This window comes from Convolutriloba macropyga, chromosome 1, assembly GCF_964194025.1.
Source record: "Convolutriloba macropyga chromosome 1, txConMacr16.3, whole genome shotgun sequence".
Taxonomy (NCBI): Eukaryota; Metazoa; Xenacoelomorpha; order Acoela; family Convolutidae; genus Convolutriloba; species Convolutriloba macropyga.
Window position 1 is genome coordinate 84,105,297 of NC_134468.1, and position 25,550 is coordinate 84,130,846.

At 35.9% G+C, this 25,550-nt stretch overlaps 2 protein-coding genes across 3 annotated transcripts in view; one reads left to right on the top strand and one right to left on the bottom strand.

Annotated features, from left to right (window-relative positions):
• LOC142352245 (uncharacterized) overlaps positions 1 to 25,237 on the top strand; it is a 123,234-nt gene extending 97,997 nt beyond the window's left edge. Inside the window, exon 7 of the mRNA XM_075404724.1 lies at positions 24,960 to 25,237. The gene's annotated coding sequence lies outside the window, so the exon portion shown is untranslated. The remainder of the gene's footprint in view (positions 1 to 24,959) is intronic.
• LOC142352234 (uncharacterized) lies at positions 680 to 9,242 on the bottom strand. 2 transcript variants are annotated; one of them, XR_012760995.1, is made up of 2 exons: positions 9,183 to 9,242; positions 680 to 1,184 (listed from the first exon to the last, which is right to left on the bottom strand). XR_012760995.1 is itself a non-coding variant. In XM_075404699.1 (2 exons), exons 1-2 carry the CDS (start codon positions 4,283 to 4,285, stop codon positions 1,122 to 1,124), a joined length of 309 nt encoding a protein of 102 aa, XP_075260814.1. In that variant the 5' UTR covers position 4,286; the 3' UTR covers positions 680 to 1,121. The 2 variants fall into 2 exon arrangements, 1 of the variants encoding a protein (XP_075260814.1); XM_075404699.1 differs by lacking the exon at positions 9,183 to 9,242 and adding an exon at positions 4,040 to 4,286.
• Positions 25,238 to 25,550: the final 313 nt, after the last annotated feature.

Genomic DNA, 25,550 nt, shown 5'->3' on the forward strand with positions numbered 1-25,550 from the left:
ATTTTTCAAATTTTATTAGGTTATTTCAGATAATTGAAGCAGCATTAACATAACAAGCAAGCAAATGGAAGTTCTTAGTTTTTTTGGTGTTTTTGTCGTTTTCAATTTTTTTTTTCGTTTTTGTAGTTTTCAATTCTTTTTTTCGTTTTAAAGTATTTTTCAAATTCTATTAGGATATTTCAGATAAATGAAGCAGCATTAACATAATAAGCAAGCAGTTGGAAGTTCTTAGTTTTTTTTGTTTTTGTCGTTTAAATTATTTTTTTGAAATATTTTTTAAAAATTGTTATAGGAATTCAGACAATTGAAGCAAAAGTTTAAAGTAACAAGCAAGCAGAAGAAAGGTATTAATTTTTTTTTTGGTTTTTTTTGTCATTTTCATTTTTTATCGTTTTTGTAGTTTCAATTTATTTTTTTCGTTTTAAGTATTTTTCAAATTTTATTAGGTCATTTCAGATAATTGAAGCAGCATTAACATACCAAGCAAAAATATTGTTTTTTTTGTTTGTTTGAAGTAATTTTAAATTTTTTGAAGATTTTTTCACGTTTGTTTTCTTTGCTTTTCTCAGAGACATATTTTATCTGAACCATTTTTTTAAATCTTTGATTATCTTTGCCAGTGACAGCAACCTAACCTAACTTATTCCGAAGGCTGGAATTTGAACCTGTCACGCACAATTCTTAGATAGAGTGATAGAACTCTTTTTTGTCCATCGTCATTTAGATGTGCCAGGTCATTTGGTCTGTTAGGTGTGAAAAAATGATTTTCATGAATATATCTCGGACCAACGTAGTCAACACCAAAGTAACCAGAGAGATATTGATTTGTCTCAGATACCAACTTGATATGCACATCAGGCCTTGGAAGCAAGCCAATCACTTTAACATCAACATTTTTGGATTTGAGTTGTTGAGCAAAACCACCTAATCTAGCCGCAGTTTTGAGTGGGGTTTCGGCAACTATCCATGATTTTGTGGGATGGTTAGAGATATCATTGTTCCCTAGGTTGATAATGCAATGCGTAAACTTAGCGCAGTATACAAGATCCTCTGAATCCATGTGCACTGCACGCAAACCAGGTCTACAATGAAGAGTGATGGGGTATGGAGCCAGTAAGTTATCAGCGAACAGTTGATCCTCCAACCGCACCAGATTGCTGTCGCCAATTATTACGATGGACCCACTAAACAAAAATCTAACTTAGTGATTATATCAATAATAATTTTCAGTACAAACCGGCCCTGTCAGCTCAGTCTGTTTTTTTTTCAATTATTTCAGTTTTCAAACAATCACAAAAGCAGCCACAAAACAGCAAAGTTTTTTGTCTAGTTATGTTCAAAGCCCTCTTTGATAACGCTCACGAGAGTCAAGGAACCTTCGCAAAAAACCACAGTTTTATACTTTATATCATAAACCCCAACTTTTGCCCAAGAATCAAGTCCAAACAGTTCAAAGAAGAACCCAAAGCTTTTTTTGAATGTGCCACATCGACTTCATTCACATATTTGCTGTATCTCCCTACTGCAAAAATTCCCTCTGGGCCAGAGAAGTAAGTTCTAACAAAAAAGAAACGGCCGTCCGACAGCTGAAAGATACATTCACTTAAATTTTTTCCTAATCTGGTGTAAGAAAGTGAGCCAAAACACTGACCGCGCCCATTGATGTATCTCGAAAAAAAGAAATCTACATTAAACTCTTGACAAAATTGAACTGTTTCAGTATCCACCAAAGTCAACCCTTTTAAGCATTTATAAGTGTCTGATTTTTCAATTTTTTCCACGGCCGCTTGGTGTTTAATAAACTGCTCGACTATGGCTTCAGGTTCTTTAACAGTGCCCTGTACAGCGCTTAATAAATTATGATTAGCTGACTCAAAGCAGAACGCCGAAAAAACCAAAGAGGTCCGTTTCGTTTTACTTGTTCACAAAGATGTCGCATGGTGTGAAAGTTGAAAGACTGTGAATCTTCTCCGTAAAGCTCTAGAAAATGATCAAAAAATTCCTCAATTAAAGATCCTGCAGATTCAATTTCATCTGATTTGGGCTCTACCTCTGACAAAAGCCTGATCGCTATTGAAAGAAGGCAAAAACTTTTGTAGTATTTTCTTGGAACGCTTATTTTTCTATAGACAAGGGGTCCAACATGAAAGAAGAAAACTTTAAAATCAAATGCCTTCCAAAACTTAATATCAGACAACGATTTCAATCTATGTTGGATGTCAAAAGGTATCTTAACACTCTTCAGCAAATTTTCAGCATCTCTTAGCATAACACCTTTGGTCAAGGAAACCATTAATTTAGTAAGAACTTTACCTGTACCGAGAAAAACTTGATGCATGGGATCAACAGGGCATTCCCATGGTAAACTTAAAACGCTGTTTAAGGGAGTAGAGGACTTGACACCGCACTTAGTTGTTTTCGTTTTTTCAGCAATGTAACCACAAGCTTGAAAGTCGGCGTTTTCACGCAGCTTAAAACTCTTATTAACAGGAAACAGCATTCTATGATTTTGAGCGAAGCCTTTCATATAACAATGAGGACACGATGAGTAACCGTTGAATTGAATCATGCAAAGAACACAAGCTTTAGCAGGCATATCGGCTACAATTGACCTTATTCGAAACTTAAGCGCACCTAGATCATTCAAACTCATTTTTGCTTCATTCAAAGACTCCAACTCAAATAGAATGAGCGGTAGCATTTTAGAAAACTCAGGTTTACTTTTGCCATGCCAAAGACCTAAAAGCGACATATTTGCAAAAGAGCCTCTCAACTTAGGTGGTAAGTTAAAAAATTGCACCCACACCGGCCAGACAGAGATCTTAGAGGACTTAAATAGAGGGGCTCCATCAATGTTTAAAACAAGCTGTATCTCAGGAGCTGAGCAGAAGTTCCAACTATTGTTCCATGAAACTTCTTTACTCCAGGAACTATTAATATAAGCCACATTTTTACTGAAAATTAATTCTAATTGGGTCTTTATATCGACAGAACAGAATTTTGCAGATTCAAAACGTTCGGTAGAAATTGTCGGTAGAACAGGAATCGTTAATTTAGAAAACACATTATTTGGTACTGGCAAACTTTTAGCAAAGAGCTTCAGAAAATCATCTCGCGCAACTTTTGACAACCTATGCTTATCTGAAAGCAACTCAAACTCTTTCATGAAACTTTCTGTAGATGTTGGGCTGCCGTCAAACAATGAAGTTCGTTCATCCTGAAACAAGTAAAGAAAAGTAGGCGGCGGGGATTCTATCGTTTCCTGAACTTCATCTTCTTCAAACACATCAAGCCTCAATGGCGTTGAGCAGACAACATTGTCTAATTTAACATTTTCACTCAAATCGGAGTCTTGGGCGCTTATTATTGATGAATTGGTAAGTACTGCAGGAGAATTATTATCTTTAATCGGACTAGGGGTCAATTCTATTTCACCAAAGAAAGAATCGTAACTTAAGTATTCCTCAATTTCTTCGCTAACGATAGGTGTTGATTCAAAATTTGCGTACAGCATACGCCTAGGAGGGAGTTTTTCGATAAAAATTTTTCTTATTGGTTTTTCATGTAGGCTATCTTGCTTAAGGTTAACAGGTGTAGAACTATCGGCAGCATCTGCAATCTTTATACGTTTTCTAAGTGGCTCTGGATCCCTTGGGCAAGGATCTCCATGCTCTTTTTTGAACGGACAAAGGCAATCTACGTTAAACCGGCCGAAAAAATGTCGATTATAGAAAACAGAAAGTTCTTCTCCAGTAGCTATATTTTTTAAAGCAACAGAGTAAACAACTTTACCTTTCTGGCGGTATTCAACATTTGGTCTGCAAGACGCGTTAACAAAGGAGATGGGTCCCAACATCAACCACTGAACATTCCTTAGCTTACTGTACAACACAGAAACATCATTGAAACCGGCAATAATCTCACTTTCAACAAGTTCCGCCAACACACCAATTATTCCATTAACAACCGCACCTTTCTCTATCTCCGATTTTGCAAATAAACCTATCTGATCAAAGGAACCACTCGGTAGATAACTTACTGGTTTGTAGTCAACAGACATCATGCTTTTCCCATACTCGCCATCTAGAAACCCATGCACAAAATTTTTGTCCTCGTTTCCAACCAAGCATCCCTCTACGACTATCTTGTGTGATGACAAACCAGCTGAGTCAACCCATTTTGAAGTCAGTGAAGAATCAATTTTTGCCAGATCCTTCCATTTTAATGTTAAGTTTGATAAAGCCCGACCAGATGAATGATAGAAATCGACAGCTTTTTGAGACATAATTCTAAAAAAGTTTTAAATTTAACCAAACTTTTTCACGAGGGATCTGATAAAATTTGGACTTTTTTACTGTCTGTGTAGGAACGTTAAAAAAACATTAGGTTCAATAACAAAAGCGTTACAAAAAAAACAAAAATGAGAAGATTTGACGTTGCGTCCCTGTCAGATCACAACAGAATACTTTATTTTAATGCTATTTTCTCGTTCAACTCAGGAAAACGTTACAAAAAAAACGTCTACAACCGTTTGTATTAAAGATATGTGAAAGCAAGTCAAAAACAATTACTTCTAAGATCGCACCTAAATAAGAACGTTGTAGACTTCTCAGAGATCCAATCTAAGGTTAGGATTGACAAAGCTCGCCCAAATGAATGATAGGAATTGACAGCTTTTTGAGACAATTCTAAAGAGAAATTCTAAGTTTAAAAATTCTATTGCTCGAAACAACTTTTTTCCAGAAGGGTCAGATAAACTTAAGACAAAAGATTAGGTTCACTAACAAAAGCGTTACAAAATACAAAACATATATTAGATGATTTGACGTTGCGTCCCTGTCAGATCACAACAGAATACTTCATTTTGAGCCAATTTTCTCGTTCCGCTCATGAATGCCAACAGAGTTCGCAGCATCGTTAACTCTTCGCAGAGCGTACAGGCTGTCTCCACAAAATCTTCTCACAGCCTCTAAAAAACACCTATTTAAATTACATTCACATTTTCACAGACGTGAAAAATCACTTATTATACCTCTGAAAACCTTCTGCTCATCTTCAGAGGCTGGTAAACGCCCTTATTGTGTCGCTCGCTGAGCAAACCAACAAGTTTTCTCCCTTTCCTCTCTTGTTAACATTGATCTCGCAAGAAATCTTCCGAAGCCCGCATAGTCATCTCGAGATCCCCTGAACGCGAGCAAGTTTTTGCCGTTGTAAATCAAAACAGAGCTACACTCCCTTCGTTTTCTTTCCGTTTCTCTTGCATTCTAAAAAAACATTGCACAGTTTCTAGAATTACTAACTCACGAAAACGTTAAAAAATGCTGTCTACAATCGTTTAACTTAAACAAATTTGAAAGCAAGTCAAAAACTTTTACTTCTAATTTGGGAAACCAGACTTACAGTTTTTCTCAAACATCTTGAAATCTGAAGCATTTGATTTCTCGCTTCAACTTGGACAACATTGTGCCTTCTAAGAGCTTCTTCAATCGACTTCAAGCAAAGAATTGTGGTCGCTGTAGGGCGCCAAGGATGTGAATTCGAGCTGGTAGAATTTTTAACTCTCGTGCTCTTCATTTCTATCACTAATAAAAACAAGTGAAAAACGGAAAAAATCTGACGTGCTGAAAACTTAACGTATTTATATATTTACCTGCCCCAATATTTTAACTTCTGCTGATTTGTCTCTGAAAAAATGGAAAATTACCTTTTGTTTACAATTTCCCAATTTGCAACCGACCAAGTTTGACTCTGAAAATGCATTTCCATATTGACAAAAACGTGATAAAAACTATGCAATGAACACAGCAAGTTTGCCTAAGAGAAAGAAGAGGAGTGAAAAGCAAAGGAGTGTTACAAATTTAAAACAATTTTGGCAATTGAGACATTTACTCAATAGATCCTGATACACAAAATACATTAAAAAATGAGAGAAGCTTTGACGTTGCGCCCCTGTCAGATCACAACAAAATACTTGATGTTAATGCACCACAGTTAAGCATTTGAATAACACAATAAATATGCCTAAGAGAAAGAAGGGGAGTGAAAAACAAAGAGGAGTATTACAAATTAAAAACTATTTTAGCAATTGAGACATTTACTCAATAGATCCTGATACACAAAATACATTAAAAAATGAGAAGTTTTGAGGTTGCGTCCCTGTCAGATCACAACAAAATACTTGATGTTAATGCACCACAGGTAAACATTTGAATAACACAATAAATATGCTTAAGAGAAAGAAGGGGAGTGAAAAACAACGAGGAGTATTACAAACTAAAAACAATTTTAGCAATTGAGACATTTACTCAATAGATCCTTATATAACTCAAAAGAAGGGCAACTGAATACGTGTAACAGAACTTTGAACAAATCAAGCACACGAAGTTAGAAACAAATTTCTTTATCGAAAACAAATTTGGAAGTTAGCTTATGTCCCTGCCAGATCACTAGCTCTTTATTAATTTTCATCTACAGGCGGTATATTCTCCTGTTCGGCTTTCTTCTTCTTCTTCTTCTTCTTCTGGAGATCTACTCCCTGCTGGTTGACATATCTAAGGATATTGCGGTATCGCGCTTCCGAAAAATCTTTTTTCATGATCATTCCCATCGCCTTTCGCAAAATATCGGCACGTTCGTCGTCAGCAGCTTTTCGATCACCAGAGAGAGCTTTTCTCGGTTCGATACAAAGGTGCATTCTTTCGTCTTCGCTCCAGATTTCGTTGGCAATGATTATTGCCCTCTCTCGGTACGTGTTGCCGCCCAGACCAAGAAGATTTTTCTCATTAAATAATAGAACTTCAGTTTCATCAGGTAATTCCTCGCCATTTTCGTCGTCGACGTCATCTCTATTTCGCAGGGCGTTCTCATGCAGCCTGTTGATTTCCTCCATCGCTTTTCTTGCAAAGCTCATGAACTGCCTTGTTACTTCCGTGCTCGCCTCAATCCTGGCCTCAATTCGTTCCATGAGTTGACGGAATCTTTCAGGTGAGAAATCCTTAAAAAAACCTTAATACTCAAATAGCCTAAACGTTTTTAGTCTAACAAGGCATTTATTGTTCTAGCAGAAAATTGATTTTGAGGAAGTGTAAGGCAGAACGTCCCTGACAGATCGTCTACCTACATTTAGAATATTCTTTACTATTAAATTTTAACATATTAACCTCAAGATTGTCATCTTTACTTTGAGTGTTCATCTCTGCTCCAACACCTTGCGGAACCTGACTTGAAGTACCCTGTCCAGTCCTGTTTTCTTTAGCTCGCACGAAATTCAGGTACTCATTAAATTCATTTAGCTCCAATTCGGGTTCATCAGGAGAATCGGCCTCATCATCTCCCTCCGGTACAGTTTTCCGAACCTTACAATTGTATTCCGGACTCGGTTTTTCGCACTCAGGTTCCGTTTCTGAATCACTGGCGTATTGCGATTGCAGCACTTCTTGCGTGTTTGGCTCAAAATCTCTGCCTTTAATCTGACTCACATTAACGCCAGCTCCTCTCATTTTGCACATTTCCCTAAGTACTCGCGTACTATCTTTCCTGGTGCCTTGCCATTTGAACTCTCCTTGTTCTTTCTTTTCCCTGCGTTGCCCACACTTAATTTCAACAATATCACCCTCGGACAAACTTAGTTTTTTGGAATTTCTCATTTTTTCAGGCCACCTCAGCGAATTCGCTTCGATTCGGATATACGTGTCATCGCAATCAAAGTAGAATATGTACACCCATTGATCCGGCACATCAATAGATTCCGTCGACACGTTCGCTGCAGCATTGGATTTCTCCTGCACTCTGGCGGATCGCTTAAGACTTTGCTTATCGGTTTGACTCATTACTGCAACAAAAATCATTCGCCAAAACAATTTCCAAAAATTTCATTAGCGGCGTTAGAAAGCAATTTATAAATAAAAAGTTTGCGCGTCCCTGACAGATCGCACTTTTTCGTAAACAATTAGGAAATGTTAGAACTTACTTAATATACCAAACTTAAATTAGGTAACACACTCACCGAAGAAATAATGGAGAAGTTTGATATCGTGAGAGTGCAAAGAATGAGGGTATGAAGAAGTTTCAAATTATCTGAAATCGAAGAATTTTGAGTAACTGAGCATGGAACAATCTTGTCAAAAACAGAATGTGCGTACACTTCGAATTTGAATAACGAACACGGAAACGAGAGTTGAGTGATCGTTAGTCATTGCAGTTGCTAAAAAGTTTTCTTAGTAGCTCACTGATGATGCAAAATAAACGCCATTAACTAAATGATTTTGAACGCTCAAAAACTTTTGTCTCATCTTCAGGTGGCGACTGTATTTTTCCCGGTTGAAAAAAAAACAATCAAAATTTTACTTGAGGAGAAGAACCAAATATATCAAACAAACCTTAGTGAAACTTTACCTTAAACAGACATTGAGATCAGTTAATAATATGATCAACAACTAGATCGAAAATAACATTCAGCTATTTGATCGGGTCGTTTTACTACGCTTATGTCCCTGTCAGACCACAAGCTCTTATTATTCTGAGTAAAAGTATTCCAAATCATCAGAGTCGCTTTCGTCGCGTTCTAGCCCTTTTTGCTTTGCAAATTCTCTGCACAAATTGCTAAGAATGCGCACACTCATTGACCTGGGCCCCTGCCACTTCAGCTTTCCGGTTGAATACAACTCGCCTGATCCCCCACACCTGATGTCAACTAAATCTCCTTCAGCTAAAGCAAGCTTCGCGGCATTGCTCATATAAAGAGGCCATCGTGCTGAATATGCATCTACGCGAGCAAACGCTTCATCAGACTCAAAGAAGAAGATGAAAACCCAGTCATCAGGAATTTCAACCGTTTCCAGAGAAACATTAGAGACCCCCCCTTCTTCTTGACTGTCGGTTTGCAGCAGAGGATTAAACTGTGGTTGCTCACTCATTTCTACAATACAAATTTCCAATGGAAGACATTCAAAAAAGAGGGCTTTCTCATGACTAGACAAAAAAACCTTGCGTTGACACATAGCTTAAAAACAGAAATAATTTCTTACCTCATCACGAGCTAAACAATATTCGATTTCAAGTTATTGAAGCATTTTTTGCACGTCCCTGGCAGATCGCGCAGTTTTCAACAGTTACCAAGAGAAAATGGAGGTAAATTTATGAATTAATAATAGTGAATTCATTAAGAAAAAGTTGCAACTCACCGAAAGACTTTTAGAGAGTGAAGTAGCACTTTTTCAGTGATATTTAAGAGCAAAGAATCTCAAATAGAGAAAACTTTTTCATGGATATAAAAAAAGCCAGACTAACAGGTGTTCAATTTTGAATCTGCAGGTAACCCCCTTAACCCCATGGATCATTTTGGTCATTTGGTACGGTACCTTTATATTGAAATAACTCGTCGTAGAGTGAACCGATTTTTGATCTGTTTCTTGATTTAAACTCAGCTTGAGCCGTACTTGAATCCCTGTAAGTGGCGTTTCTTTTCTCTCAGTCGTTTTCGAGAAATTAGCCTGGATAAATACCCCTATTTTGACATTTGGGCGTCCGGTGTGTTTCACGTTTCTGTTTAGGAAAGTGTGAATATAGTGAATTTGGCTGTATGCATTGGTGCATTGAACTCCATTTGTGATGGGGAAACTCCTCATATATACTTTGTATAGCGTTTTCAGGGTTGCAGGGGTTCAATTTTGACTCTGCAGGTGACCCCCCCAACCCCCTGAAAATATGCCCAAAATTCAGTAATCTCATTTGGAATTTTGTTAAAATTGTGTTTATACAGTTGATTGTAAGCTCCCTAGATGCCATATTATGTGTAGATACTAGTGCGCCGGGGTTGTAGCTAGGTTTTTGGTCTTTTGGATGGTGTATTTTGGCTCTGCAGACCACCTATGGCACACCCCCATATGGAGCATGGCGCCACCTGTGGTGATCATAAAAATGTGTTCATGACGTTGTTATACTGTATATAAACGGTCATGTAGACTCCAACTAAGGCACTGAATATTATGTCAAAGTGTCATTTTCGAGGGTCAAAGATTGAGTGTCACATATGTGTAATTTTGACACGTGTCATTTTGGGCCCAATATGGGCCTGTATGGGTGTGAATATTCTGCTGAAAATGTCTTTGGGCGTGTATAAACAATAAACTATTGCTCGACAGGCTAGTTATGATGTCTCAGGGGTCACTTTAGAGTTTCAGCTTCATGTGTGAAGGTTTCGTGATGACACTTATATGAAATTGTCCTATCCAGGTGTTGGTAGTCATTTAGGGCGGGTAGTACCCCCAATGCGTGTTTATCGTACGTTTGGAATCCAGTACCCCACTCATCTCACTACAGTGCGCCTGTAGACAACATCTGACTGTATAGGTGCTCGTTTTGCGCTTTTGGGTTAATATAGGGTTGATAGATTCATGTCACACCGCTGTAATGAAATTTATAACTGACCTTCATACTTAAAGTACTTTGCTCAAACCTCTTGAGTGGTTGTTGATACCTTCTGGGCATCATTGGAGCGTTATTGGGTCATGCACTGTAGTGTACTAGTGTACTTTCGTGCTCCTTATCCTTGCTCACAATAATCGTATAGCTTAAAGATGTACAATGCAATTTTTCAATCAACTTTCCGCGATCAAATGATTTTTCGTTTTTAATCGCCCAATAAAAGTATCTGTCGACTAACCTACAGTCCAGGGTGGCTCATGGTTTTTAAAATATAGACCATTTAGTTTGGTTGACCCTTGTGGTACCAGAGCTTGAAGAGAAATGCTGTCAAACTTCAAATAATTTTACGAAAATGTGAGGTTGCAGAGCGCTCCTTTTAGTATATCGTGCTTGAGTAACCATAATAGAGATTCACCTATTGTTACTGATCGCTCTTGGGCAGTGGTTTTGTGCAGTAAAACTTGGGTCGGAGTGTGTTGCTTGAAAACTGGCAGAAACTTTGGGTTTGGGAGAACTTTGGGTTTTTTCGCAGCAATTTTTTTTGACGCCAAACATTCTTTTATGAATTTGTTGTGGATAGACCTTAGGCGCAATTTATCTAACATTTGCCTCCGTCTCTATGCAAGCTTGGGCCGTATATCATAGTCTAGCAGTGTAAAGCACAAGGTGTCTTTTTGAGTATTTGAGAAAAATATTTGCAAATTTTTTTTGTGAAAGTTTTTCAAAATTTTCTCAAACTCCCAGAATTTTCAGACCAAACAACTATTAAGTTATGTAAAGCTATGATATACAGCCCAAGCTTGCATGGAGACGGGAGGCAAATGTTAGAGTAATTGCGCCTATGTTCTATCTACAGCAAATTCATAAAAGAATGTTTGGCGTCAAAAAAAATTGCTGCGAAAAAAACCCAAAGTTCTCCCAAACCAAAAGTTTCTGCCAGTTTTCAAGCAACACACTCCGACCCAAGTTTTACTGCACAAAACCACTGCCCAGGAGCGATCAGTAACAATAGGTGAATCTCTATTATGGTTACTCAAGCACGATATACTAAAAGGAGCGCTCTGCAACCTCACATTTTCGTAAAATTATTTGAAGTTTGACAGCATTTCTCTTCAAGCTCTGGTACCACAAGGGTCAACCAAACTAAATGGTCTATAGTTTAAAAACCATGAGCCACCCTGGACTGTAGGTTAGTCGACAGATACTTTTATTGGGCGATTAAAAACGAAATATCATTTGATCGCGGAAAGTTGATTGAAAAATTGCATTGTACATCTTTAAGCTATACGATTATTGTGAGCAAGGATAAGGAGCACGAAAGTACACTAGTACACTACAGTGCATGACCCAATAACGCTCCAATGGTGCACAGAAGGTATCAACAACTACTCAAGAGGTTTAAGCAAAGTACTTTAAGTATGAATGTCAGTTATAAATTTCATTAGAGCGGTGTGACATGAATCTATCAACCCCACATTAACCCAAAAGCGCAAAACGAGCACCCATACAGCCAGATGCTGTCTACAGGCGCCCTGTAGTGAGATGAGTGGGGTACTGGATTCCAAACGTACGCTAAACACGCATTGGGGGGTACTACCTGCCCTAAATGACTACCAACACCCGGATAGGACAATTTCATATAAGTGTCATCACGAAACCTCCACACATGAAGCTGAAACTTTAAAGTGACCCTTGAGACATCATAATTAGCCTGTCGAGCAAGAATTTTATGTTTATACACGCTTATAAAGACATTTTCAGCAGAATATTCACACCCATACAGGCCCATATTGGGCCCAAAATGACACGTGTCAAAATTACACATATGTGACACTCAATCTTTGACCCTCGAAAATGACACTTTGACATAATATTCAGTGCCTTAGTTGGAGTCTACATGACCGTATATATACAGTATAACAACGTCATGAACACATTTTTATGATCACCACAGGTGGCGCCATGCTCCATATGGGGGTGCGCCATAGGTGGTCTGCAGAGCCAAAATACACCATCCAAAAGACCAAAAACCTAGCTACAACCCCGGCGCACTAGTATCTGCACATAATATGGCATCTAGGGAGCTTACAATCAACTGTATAAACACAATTTTAACAAAATTCCAAATGAGATTACTGAATTTTGGGCATATTTTCAGGGGGTTGGGGGGGTCACCTGCAGAGTCAAAATTGAACCCCTGCAACCCTGAAAACGTTATACAAAGTATATATGAGGAGTTTCCCCATCACAAATGGAGTTCAATGCACCAATGCATACAGCCAAATTCACTATATTCACACTTTCCTAAACAGAAACGTGAAACACACCGGACGCCCAAATGTCAAAATAGGGGTATCTATCCAGGCTAATTTCTCGAAAACGACTGAAAGAAAAGAAACACCAGTTACAGGGATTCAAGTACGGCTCAAGCTGAGTTCAAATCAAGAAACAGATCAAAAATCGGTTCACTCTACGACGAGTTATTTCAATATAAAGGTACCGTACCAAACGATCAAAATGACACATTTCGGGTCCTGTTTCTCTACTATAACCAATAACCACTCGTTATAACCACCTGTAAAATATATATGGGGACAATCCCCATTATCGGAGCAATCTAACGAACTAAATATGGAGTCTAAAATAGCGAGTTTTGATGGTGTAACATGTACATACAGCAAAGGTACCGGACACGAATTGGCCAAAATAGAGGTATGTGTCCTGGCCAATTTCTCAAAAACGGCTGAAAGAAACAAAACGCTATTTACAGGGATTCAAGTACGGCTCAAGCTGAGTTCAAATCAACAAACAAATCAAAAATCGGTTCACTCTATATGGAGATATTCGAACATAAAGGTACCGTACCAAATGGCCAAAGAAGCAGAGTACTCGGTCTGCAGAGCCAAAATTGACCATCTAAACCTGCAAAAACGCTATATAAAGTATACATATTCGGATTCTGCGTTAAACCGGCTATTCAAAACAGTTTAATTTATATCTTAAGTGACGAAATTCAACGTGACGAGACCCGGACCCAGTCCTGTCAAACGCTTCTAGAGGTGAAATCAAGGTCAACTTTACTGGTCAATTTCTCTGAAACGGCCAAACAAAAATAAACGCCCTTAGTACAGTTTGTAGCACTGCTTGAGATACGCATCATATCAAAAAATGAGCCCAATCGGTACATTCTTCGAGGAGTTATAGCAATTACAAGGTACCGTACCAAATGACCGAAAAGCGTGGTGACCTGACTGCAGAGCTAAAATTGACCTTCTGAACTACAGAAAACGCACTATAAAACATATATGAGGAGAGTACTCACTATCAGGGGAGTCTAAAGAACCAATTCGCGGGGCTAAATTCGGCTTTTTTGTTGGTCTAACATGTACATACCTGAAATGTACCCGGACACGAATAGGTAAAAATGGAGGTATGTGTCCTGGCCAATTTCTCGAAAACGGCTGAAAGAAACAAAAGGCCATTTACAGGGATTCAAGTACGGCTCACGCTGAGTTCAAATCAATAAACAGATCAAAAATCGGTTCACTCTACGAGGAGATATTCCAACATAAAGGTACCGTACCAAATGACTAAATAGGACAAGTACGGCGCAGGTTTCGCTAAAATTGACCACCTGGACTACGTAAAACTACATACAAAATATATATGGGGAGACTCCCCACTAACTGGGGATTCTAAAACACTAAGATTTGTAACATAGTTCAGAGCTTCAAGGTGTGTCAACGGATGGTGTCAACGGATGGTGTCAACCGCTTCTGGGGCGAACACCGAGGGCAAGTTTACTGGCCAATTTCTCTAAAACGGCTGAACCAAAATGAACCCCCTTAATACAGTTTGGAGCACTGCTTGAGATACGCATCATATTAAAAAATTAGCCCAATCGGTACATTCTTCGAGGAGTTATAGCAATTATAAGGTACCGTACCAAATGACCAAAAAGCGAGGTGACCGCCATTCAGAGCCAAAATTGACAACCTCAACTACATAAAATACCATATAAAATATATATGGAGAGACTCCCTACTAACTGGGGATTCTAAAACACTAACACTTGCTGGGAAAATCGCGTGTTTTGTTGTATCGAAATTTGGGTCACCCATAATAGCCCGAAAATTCGAACTATTTCAACTTTGAACATTAATAACTTTTTGATTAGGCCGATTTGGGAAACCAACCAAATACTGCAACCAAGAGGGGTTCAGTGCCAACAAAATGCGACCATTCCCGTTTAATTTGGTCCAGTACTTTAGCAGATATTAAAAAAATACTGTTCTGTACCCCATTTTTTGGGCGAAAATCGAAGCCCAAGATCTCTGAAACCGACGTAAAACAACGTGAAACAGCGTTCCCGGCGTATTTGTGGGTGTAATTCTGGTCCACTTGCACGTTCTAGGTCACGGCAAACCTTCATGGTGAGGTGGGAAAAAATTTCCCACCTCACCATGAAGGCTATGATGTTTTGTGTGTTTTGACATAAAACAACATCCACAGAAATTTGATGAAATCGTGAAAAAAGAAAAATTGTTGAGTTGACCCCATTAATTGACACAATTGGCTTCTCGATCTTAAATGTTGTCCAGAAAACGTTTAAAGCCAGCCGGAAAACGTGTTCAATTACAAAAAACACCACTCAATACTTAAATTTCAGAAAAGATTTGTTTTTCCGTGGTTCGGCCATTTACAGATAAAAATAGCCCAATAAACTCCACAAAACCATACAAAATTGGTAACTGGGATACTTTTCCTTATCAGACGAACCTAATAAACTTATATAGGTAGGTTTACTTTGTTATTTTGGGTACCGAATTTTGTATGATACCAACATGAACTAAAATTTCAGCTTTTTTTGAGAATCGACCTTGATTAATTTTTTACTGTCCCGGTTATGAAAACCAATCACGGGAAAAAGCAAGCATATATAATGGACAACAAAATAATTTCATGATTGTTCAATTTGGATCAGTAGTTTTGAAGAATTGATCAAACATTTTGGCCACACCTCATTTTTTGGTTGCCTTAGTTTTGGAGTTGTTGAAGGAATTCGGATATTCCTTCGTTTCTTTCGATTAACAAAATGACTTTGGCCACTTATTAACAATACCAACTAATTGGGTAACCTTAAATAATCACCAATGGCGACCTTTCAAACTTCTATTTGTAGATATCGATTGAAATTGTTCAGAAATTTTAATCAGACTGACTTAATTTCTTAATGATTTTACGGTTTGATTTTTCTTGAAACCTCAAGTTCATCCAACAATTGTCTTAAGAAATTGATCTTAATTAAAAGTTCTTGTTACTTGGCATGATATCCCTATTTAACGCATTAGAGAGTAAACTTTTAACTGAATCATCCAAATTACCCCAAAAACCAATTTTCTGCTTCGACAAAGTTTTGCTAAGCGAATACATTCTATGCATCTCAAAACTCGTTTCATGGCCCAAAACCGTCTCTTGTTTCTCATATGAGTGTTTTGTTTTTGATTTTGTGCTTATAAACATTTATTTTTGCGTTTTGCAAATCAGATTGCTTTGAATAACGATTCTCTAGATTGAACATATAAAGTTTGGTTGCGGAGTCGTTGGACAATATCTGATGGTCCTTCATTTAGTCTGACAGGTTACCGATAGCTACTAACATTGTTGTCAATTATGACAGAGATGTTTTTGAGTCGATAGATAGCTTTTTGAAGATCGCAAAATGGTCTTTTTAAAACCACAAGAGAAAATACAGAGGAAAATAATGGATCTGTGGTCACAACTTTCTACATCATTTTCCTTCCTCTTTTTGGCAATAATAATTTCTTTGCGGAAGAAGTATAGTGTCAAGTTCATGATATGATTCGCAAAATCAACTTCGGTACATTCTTCGAGGAGTTATAGCAATTATAAGGTACCGTACCAAATGACCAAAAAGCGAGGTTATTAGCGAGGTTTAAAAGCCCCTTATTATCTGAACAGCCAGTTTTAGCCATGTAAACACAAAATGAAAACCAAGAGGAGCACGCCAAAAACTAGTTACCGACAGCAAGGATTATAGATGATATAGCGCATATAGGGTAAATTGCACGCATCAAATTTTTGCAGGTAATTTTGCACGTATTGTTACCTGCAATTTTGCTTACCTGCAAACGTTGCAGGTAAAATTACCTAGACATTTTTTAGAGTGAAGCTGTGAAACGATTTTCAAAAGGATTGGAAGGCCAAGAAAAAAGACAATTTGCGAATTTCACCATGTACCTATTTTATCAGCAAAAAACGTTATTTTCACTCACCACACAAAACGTATGATCATTTGGATTAGAAATTTTGCCGATTGAATCATTTTTATTTTTTTTTCTGGGGTTTTAAATTCGGATGTTAATCTTGCAAGAATCTTGCAAGAATCTTGCAAGATTAACATCATCTTGCAAGATCTTGCAAGATTAACATCGTCTTGCAAGATCTTGCAAGATTAACATCCTTTTGCAAGAATCTTGCAAGATCTTGCAAGATTAACATCGGGTCTCGACTAGGGTAATTGCGTGATCATAATGGTGCGTTTATTTGCACCAGATATAGTTTGTATGACCTAAGAAGAGGTGCGATTAGAGATTAAAATAGCTGTATCCTTAACGTCAGATGAAAGTTAGGACGTAAGTTGAAGATGAAAACCCTCTATTTTGCCCTCACTTTTTGTGTAAAGTTATGATCAAAATTGAAAAATGGATCAAATAAGATTCTATCGATTTTCAGTAAATTCATTTATAAGTGAAAGGAAATCAGAAATTCAACAAAAATTGGAAATGTACTGAAAATGTTTTTCAAAAACAGGCAGTTCAAAACATCTTTTGCGAATTGAACTTATAATTTTGTTGACGTAAGAACCATTTTTAAAAGTGTAAAAATAGTGACCATATATGGTCATCTTCTACCAGGGGAAAAACAAATAGTTCCGTTTTCAAGATGGTGTTGACTTGAGACTTGTACGTGTAGGCGATGATCCTTGTTTAATGGCCGACAGAATTCACGATCAGACAACAACAACAACAACACAAACAACAACACAAACAACGACACAAACGCCACGTAACTGCTCTAATTGTTCCCTCAAACTTAGGGGGTAGGTGGGTGGGTGGGTGGGCGCGGGATTCAATGCCTCATTTATTCAGTCATTTTGACCGACTAATATATTTATTCATCGCAGAGCAGAGATATCAGTAATATTATTGGACAGCCCGTCAAAACTAGAAAATTTATATAACTAGTTTTTTCGAGGCGTTGTCTGGGTTTAAAATTTTGGCAACATTGGGCTGATTTGAGTTGTTTTTGTTTATCATTTTCTGTAGTTTTCGTTCAAACTTTGATAAATCTTGCTAAAATATGTTGAAAATAATAACGATTGCGCTAAAATAAATAAAAATGCTCCCAATGACATAGTTTTCGTTTTTAACAATGAGACGATGTTATTGAATTGTTTGCTCTAATATTTTAACAATATTTTAGCCATGAACCACAAATACAAGTATCAAATACAATATTTGGCTGAAACTGCAAAAAAAATTTCACAAAAATTTTCATAAAACTTGTGGAGACAATAATCATAAAAAACAACACGGAGACTAGGTAATGTGCAATTGCATATAATGTTCCGACCTCGGTCATCCACAATTTTGGCATAACTGTCTACAAAATGAGGAACAGATTGAAAAACCCAAAAATTCAAGTATTTTTCAAAAAAAATTGGTGTATGAACGAAAAGATAGCCTCCAAAGCAAATAACTCAGTGGAGTAAAAAACGATGCATTAGATTGATGAAATATGCCAATATTAAGAAAGCGAATTAAGACGAACAGCAAAATCAAACAACAACAACAAACATTAATTACATCAAAATTTTTATGTCCGTTTTAGAAAACAAAACATAAAAACAAAGTCAACATAGCGTCAGATAAAACTGAAACTAAACAAAATAACTTGTAACTCCCCAGAAATGTTATAGGATCAGTCCATAATAAGGCTTAGTAACAATTAGACAAAAAAGAACAAAAACAGTAAAGTTAAAAAATTCGCTTATTTTTTTTAAACAGTTAATTTCAAAGTAATGAAAACTATTTGAATTCAACTTAAATATCCCATAGGTTTAAAATTACCAATGCTTTGATAGAAATAAGTTATGAACTGTCGGTATTCGATATTTTATGCGGTTACAAAAAGAACAAATAAACAACAAACAAAGAAACAAATCAATTAAAAGTTGCCAGAAAACAATAGCGAAGACGTAAAGCCCTACTTTGGCCCCCAAAACATGTTCGATTGCACCTTCTTCGAACACCAATAAAGTGTTATGTGACCTCTCATTAATATAACTATGTCTAAAGCAGACAAAGGAAGAAAAAAAGGCAAAATTAGGTAATACTATTTTTTTGAAAAAAAAAACTCCAAAGTATTGAAAGCCATTAATTATAAAAAAAAGTATTTAAATAATTTTGTTTATTCTTCCAAATAAAGCCTTTGAGACCTGCAATTATCCATAATATGTCTTCAAAAAGAACGTCAAATATGACAAAAATCAAAATTTGGTTATTTTTTTGTGTGAAAAACTCGTGTTGAAGCCAGTCAACTCATAATGCATCTTTAAAAACATTAGATTTTATGACACCAATCCCTATTTTACACCTTTCCTTGACACCAATAAAGTCATACTTGGCCTGTAACTAACGAGACTAGGTAACAAACCGCCAATAAAAGGAACAAAATTGCTAAATTAAGAAGTTTTCAACGTCAAGAAAGCCATTAGCTATTTACTAATATCAGAATATCAACTCATTTGTTCTTCCATGAATATGCAATGAAACCAAGTTATTGAACAGGAAGGTTCATAAGACTAAAAAGACAAAGTAAAAACTACAGTTAAAGACAAAATTAAAGTTTTAATTTTAATTCTTCGAGAAAGTAGTGTAGAAGCCGTTAAAACCATAATATATATCTTTAACAATTTTAACATTATCAATTGTGCTTTATTTTTAACATCAATCAAAAGGTAAATAAAATGTCAATAACGTCATTATGTGAAAAATAAAGGAAAAGTGAAAAATGGGCCAATACATGAAAAAAATGTGAAATCTATTATTTTCAAAGCCATAAAACCATAACTTAAGGCGTAAAGCCGCAATAGAGGTTTAAATTCAAACCATTAGAAAGGAAAAATATTCTTTCTTTGCTGACACCAAGCTACAATTCGACAAAATTAAGAAAAGTAGTCAAAAATCAATAAGCCCATTTTTATTTAAAAATCAAATAAATCTAGAAGTCAGAACAACCATTATTTTTCAAGTAAAATACTATATGCACTTACTTGGAGCTGCTTAGCAAGTCAATGGAAACTATAAGTACAAAGATTTGAGTTGTTCATTAATTAAAATAAAATGTCCACTAATTTAATTAAAAAAACCGACTGATTACAATCTGAAATATTTTTGGGTTGTAAGAGTCCAAGATTGGTCCAAAACTAGCTTTGCTAAGGTTGTTTGACCGTTAGAAACACTTAACTTTTTTCAAATGCTATAGATATGCCTACTTTATTTGTTAAAGATAAGAAAAAATGCTGCTTTTTGAGAACTAACAAGTAAAGTTAGCAAATAACAGCACAGTTTTAAGTACAGAGCACTATCAACGGAAGTTGAAGTAGAAATAGCTCCCTTTTACGTCTACAAAAGTTGCGTTAGCGGTGTTTGGGTGTGTATTTTCTGCAAAATTAATCAAAGTGGACCAAAAAAACTTATTTCGTGCTGTTTTGATGAAGAAGTTTGCTGCCAGAATTTTCGAAAAAAAAATTAATTGAAAATAGTCGACAATATTTTTTTGTTGACTTTAAAAATAAAATCAACAACACTTTCCTAAAAAAATTTTAACACATGTGAGCAATATTGACGAAATTTTAGTCCAAAATTCCGGAAAATGTGAATAAAATCAACGGAATTCACTGTATTTTCTCAAAAGTTTAAACCTCAACAACTCCCTGTAAAAAACGAAAATCAAAAAAATCTTTTTAATTCCATATTTTACACTGGACGAGCTTTCTAATGATACCAGTCTCAACTTTTTACGATGAATTTATCGATCTGCCAAAATTGTCTGAACAAAAAAACCCATTTGAGTATATAGTTCCTCCTCCCCTCTAGAGGGGTCGGAACAAAAACTAGTGGAACCCCTTTTAACAAGAGAAAACAAATGGAATATAAAATCCGACATCTTTTCGTTGATATATGCTGATTTAACGCAGTTTCGTTCCTGATCAGCTTAATTTTTGATCTTTTTTAGATTGATTATTGGTTTCCAGATTATTTAGTATATATAACAGTCGCAAAGCGAGATCGAGGGAATTGATGATCTCAAAATGGAATTGTGCAATTCATGGGAATTGGGTTTTATAGGATGCTGTGTTATCAATTTTGAATAGGATTTTGAACAGAAGAAATCAAATTGAAATAATTATTGTTTATTTACAGTTACGATCTAATTAATTGCATTCAAAAAATTCTCAATTTTGGAGTTGCCTTTTAGAACCTGTTCTTATTTTTGTAGATTTATTTTTCAATCTACCAACGGTGAGAGCTCCCACTGCTTTTTGAAAGAAGGAAAAAAATTTTGTTTAAAACTGCTAGTGTTGATAACTCAAAGTTTCTTTGAAATACTTTTGTTTTTATCGAAATTCAAGAGCTATTGAGTTTGAGTGTTGCCCCAATCTATATTTTTTAGTTGACTTTGAGTGTTCCCACTATCTGGTACTTTTTCAGCCTCAATAAGGACCGGAACTACCTGACTTGTACAATACAAAATGGAATGGTATGTTCTTTCATTTTGTCGTTTGGGTTTGGCGTTCCATTCCACCAGTCACCAGTTCAACTTGTTAGCTTGAAGAAAAATTTTATTTTTTTGTTTGAAAATTTTTGTTAATTGTGTTGCTTTTTTATAGCATGCATTAAAAAACTCACACTGTAAAATGACTTCTGCACCTACTTTTAAATTCTGGTTTGATAATGTATATACTAGATGAAATTTAGTATCTTTTCAATAATAACAAGTCTCATATGTTTTCTATTTGAAGCCAATTGTAGTCTTTTGGCGGTTTTAGTTTTTATTTTCATTTTTAACTTTTAATTTAATTACCGTTTTTTTTCAAAATTTCTTATGATTTTGAATTTTGCCGTAACTGTCATTTTCATTGTATCCATCAAATTGGTTCGGTTTGCAATATACCGACTTCATTGGCGTTCCATTACAGTGCAGAGGTATACCAAATTAAATCTTTATTAAAGTGCTTATTGCATGCTCAAAATGCGCGCGAATAATAGATACCTAAATTGAGCGGAGACGTGCTACAAGATTTGTTACCTAGTTTTCGCACCGAATGTTCTTTTATTTCGCAAAACTGGCGGAACCCCTTTTGCGAAAAGTAAGATACAAAGGATGTCACCTAATTTCGTTCATTGTATGTAACTAATTTTCGAGCCAATTTTACTAAGGCGGAAATTTTGGGGTATACCTCTGCATCGTAATGTCTGACGTATTTTTTTTTCAAATTGTGTTTTCAGGTGATGATTAATTTTATTAACAGTCAATTATTATTAAGAACAACTTAAGTGTTTTTTAAGTCTTTTTATTCTATCGTTGTTACTCAAATTACTTGAGTCTTAAAAAGTCTTAAAAATTGTCAATGATATTGATATGTGGTTATTCCGTCAACTTTGATCACACTATTTTTCTTAAAAAAAGTTGAGCATTACAGTTGCCAATTTTCGTTATTTTCAATGATTGTTCTTAATTTCTTGGCAAAGTTTCAAAGTTAGTTGTTTTTTCTTCGAGAACCTGTATTTTTAACCCACCTAGTTGTTGTGATTCCTTTTTGGATAAATTTCAGGCCACTACTTTTCACAGACGAAATTGATAATTTATATAAAAAATTTTCGCTCTTTTTGTTTGTTCTTGCGTATGTACTATCAGTTGTTTGTTGACTATCAGAGGCCGATTTTGCCTTAAAACGTATGTGTTCAATTTAGTAGTCAGTTCGTTTTTGAGGGCTGAATTTGTTAAGTTTCATTTCAGAATCTCATTTGTTTCATATCACTTGATAAAATTTAAACGCCAGAAAAAACGTAATAGTTTGATTTTTTTTCTAACCACGTTTTTCATTTTTTACATTCCAGTGAAACAAAAAATAACCTTCCTGTCCAAATTTCAGAATTCTTCAAGTATCATTTCGCATGCATCACTCTGCCTTATATTGAAAGTTTCCTATCTCTACTTTATTTGCAAACAATTCCGCCTAGAATGTGGATGAGTGAGGTCAGAACATTATGTGTACACGTGTTTTACGTAAAATTGAGAAGGGTTCAACCACGTTGAGGTCTCAGACCGAAGTGATTTCTCAATCGGACCGTCTACAAAAGCTTAGGGGATATGTACGTTTAATTTTGCAGGGCAAAAACTCGCGAATTTATGTCTAATACTCTTTTCATGAACACATGAGAGCACAATTTTGTCTGAACCTGTCTGCTCAAAATGCGAACAAATTTGCTGATAAAATTTATTATCAGATAGGGGAAAATTTTCAATGATAGGGGAAAATATGATTCAATGTGAAGCGTCATTTAAACACTCAATTTTTTCAAACATTAAGTTATAATTCTGAAATTGAATTCATCGTGAGTTAAAGGATGCATGCAAATATATAATTACAAAAATAACGTTCAAAGAGCTAACAAGATCGTAATTTTGATACTTTATTCTCAAATTCAGACTACTTTTCGTTTTTTTTCTGGCTGATGAGACAAAAATTATAAGAAGCAGAACTTTAATGCTTAGATTATTAATGCAAGATAATATGAACAGCCATGCATGTTTGCAAAATGAAGTTCCCTAATTGTTGCAATTTGTTTTTGAGCACTTTTAAGTACAAGAAGTTTGTTTGGCACTGTTATTCAAATGGACGTAGTTGTTCGTGAAAAAAAACCCAAACTTTATTGTTTTCTTGAACCTGATTTTGCTTTACTTTACTTTAATTGCTTTAAATAGGTTTTATGATCACTAAAATAATACAAAATTAGGATCTTTGTAAGAATTGCCGTTGCAGACAAACTTCGTGTACTATTAATGTGTCCATTAACAAATAAATTTGCTTCTCGTGTGAGAAGGGATTGCAATTGGATTGCTTATTGCAGCTGGGTTCATAGCCGATCTATCAATAGTAGCGTGAACAGTGATGAACTCTTTCGTTTCTTTCATCAATTCAAAAACTTGAAAACAAAATGATACTGAGGCTCAGTTTTGACTAATTTTTCCAATTCTGATGGCTCTTATAAAGCTCAATTCTAAATATGTGTTGTTTCGAAAGATGAATTATTAACGGGATTTTCATTCTGGAGTGGTATATAAATAGTTCGTCGCAAGAAAAACACCCAAATTTAGAGCATAGGGGTTGAGCAGCGTGGAATATGCCAAGCCTTTATAAACTTTGTTGAGCTGCAATTGGTCAGTCAGATTCCTAGTCAAGACCAGATGTTTATCTTGCAAGATCTTGCAAGAATCTTGCAAAAAATGGTTATCTTGCAAGATTCTTGCAAGACGGATGGTTATCTTGCAAGATCTTGCAAGATTTTGGAAGAAAATCTTGCAAGACGATGTATCGTCTTGCAAGATTTTGCAAGAATCTTGCAAGATCTTGCAAGATAACCATTCGGATCCAACTAGGGATCACATCAGTCACATCAGTCGCTGATGAACTGAATTAGTAGGGCATTTGGATTCTAGCAACGATTACAATGGAAATTGATATAAAAAGATATAGATTAAACAGTTGCTAAAGAATAGATTTTCGAAGTTTAAACTCAAAATCACAACCTGCATCTAATCCTGGAGCTGTCTGCAACTGTTTTCACCGTTTTTGTTTTTAGCAAGACCTCGTTTTTGAGATAGCTATGTTTACGTGCAAAATTTCATTGTAAGTTTAATAATCGAAATATAAATCCTTTTATTTGGTTTCTTGTCTTCTCGGTTTTTGAAAACTATTACCCTCCTCTGAATTGTCAAGTACTGTCATTAAGTTGTTTAATATAGTTCCAATTTCAATTTGGATGTGGAGCAGTTTTTTCTTGCAAGATTTCAGCATTTCTTTTTTTTCCAAACATGTAAAGTAATAATATAACCGAAAGGTTAAAGTTTACATGCCTTCAGAATAATCACGAATATTTATTGAAATAATCAAAATTATACATCAAATTTCTTCAGGGGGAATTTCCTGAAGTCTAATAGGATTTTGTGGTAGGGGTTTTCTTTTTCTGTTTTTTTATCCGATGATCAGTTTTCATCCATATTTGGCTCTTAAATTTAATATCTGAAGTAGACTAAAACTAAGGGGCTGAAAAGAATTAGAACCTGAGATATTTAAGTCTAGATTCATTAAATGATTGTAGATGACCAGATATAAAAAGGACAAGATTTCAATTTGTTAATATTTTTAAATAAATATTTAGACACTTCTACCGGAAATCTCGAAGACTTCATTAATACTACTACAAGTACGGGCAGAGAGATTACAACGTCACCAGAATTTTTGGGAGTCTGGTCATGGTGGAGTAGCTGGACGTATACAACTGAAGATTTCTGCTATGGAACTGGAGTGACTGGTCGATACAGAACCAGATATTGTACAACAGAACCCACCAAAATATGCCCTGGTGACTCACGGGAAGAACTCACGCTTGGTTATTATTATTTCTTCGAGCCTTTTAACGACTCGTCTTTGTATGAAAATACCCAGAAATGTTCGGAAATCGGGTCAAATCCACTCACAGGTTTGAAGCTGTTTTGCACACGTGTGATTATCACAGGCCAGACGACTTTCTGGACGGGTTTGAAAACCTCGGCGGATCTTGATTACCCAAGTGGTATTCTGCTGTACCAAGATGACGGATCTGATGGTTTGCTTGATAGTACTTATTTCATGGTCATGAACAAGTCGTATTTGGCGCCTACTTTCGAAAAAAATTTGCAGCTTGGAAAAACGTGCCTTTTTGTCAACGAGCGAGGCATTCTACATTTAGCGAATTGCAATGATACTTTAC

Excerpts from the sequence above, each read along its gene's own strand:
- LOC142352234 (XM_075404699.1), bottom strand. The coding sequence starts at position 4,285 with ATGTCTCAAAAAGCTGTCGATTTCTATCATTCATCTGGTCGGGCTTTA. Across the intron at positions 1,185-4,039 it reads TGTCTGTTGACTACAAACCA|TGGGTCCATCGTAATAATTG; the intron begins GTAAGTTATCTA and ends ATTTTTGTTTAG.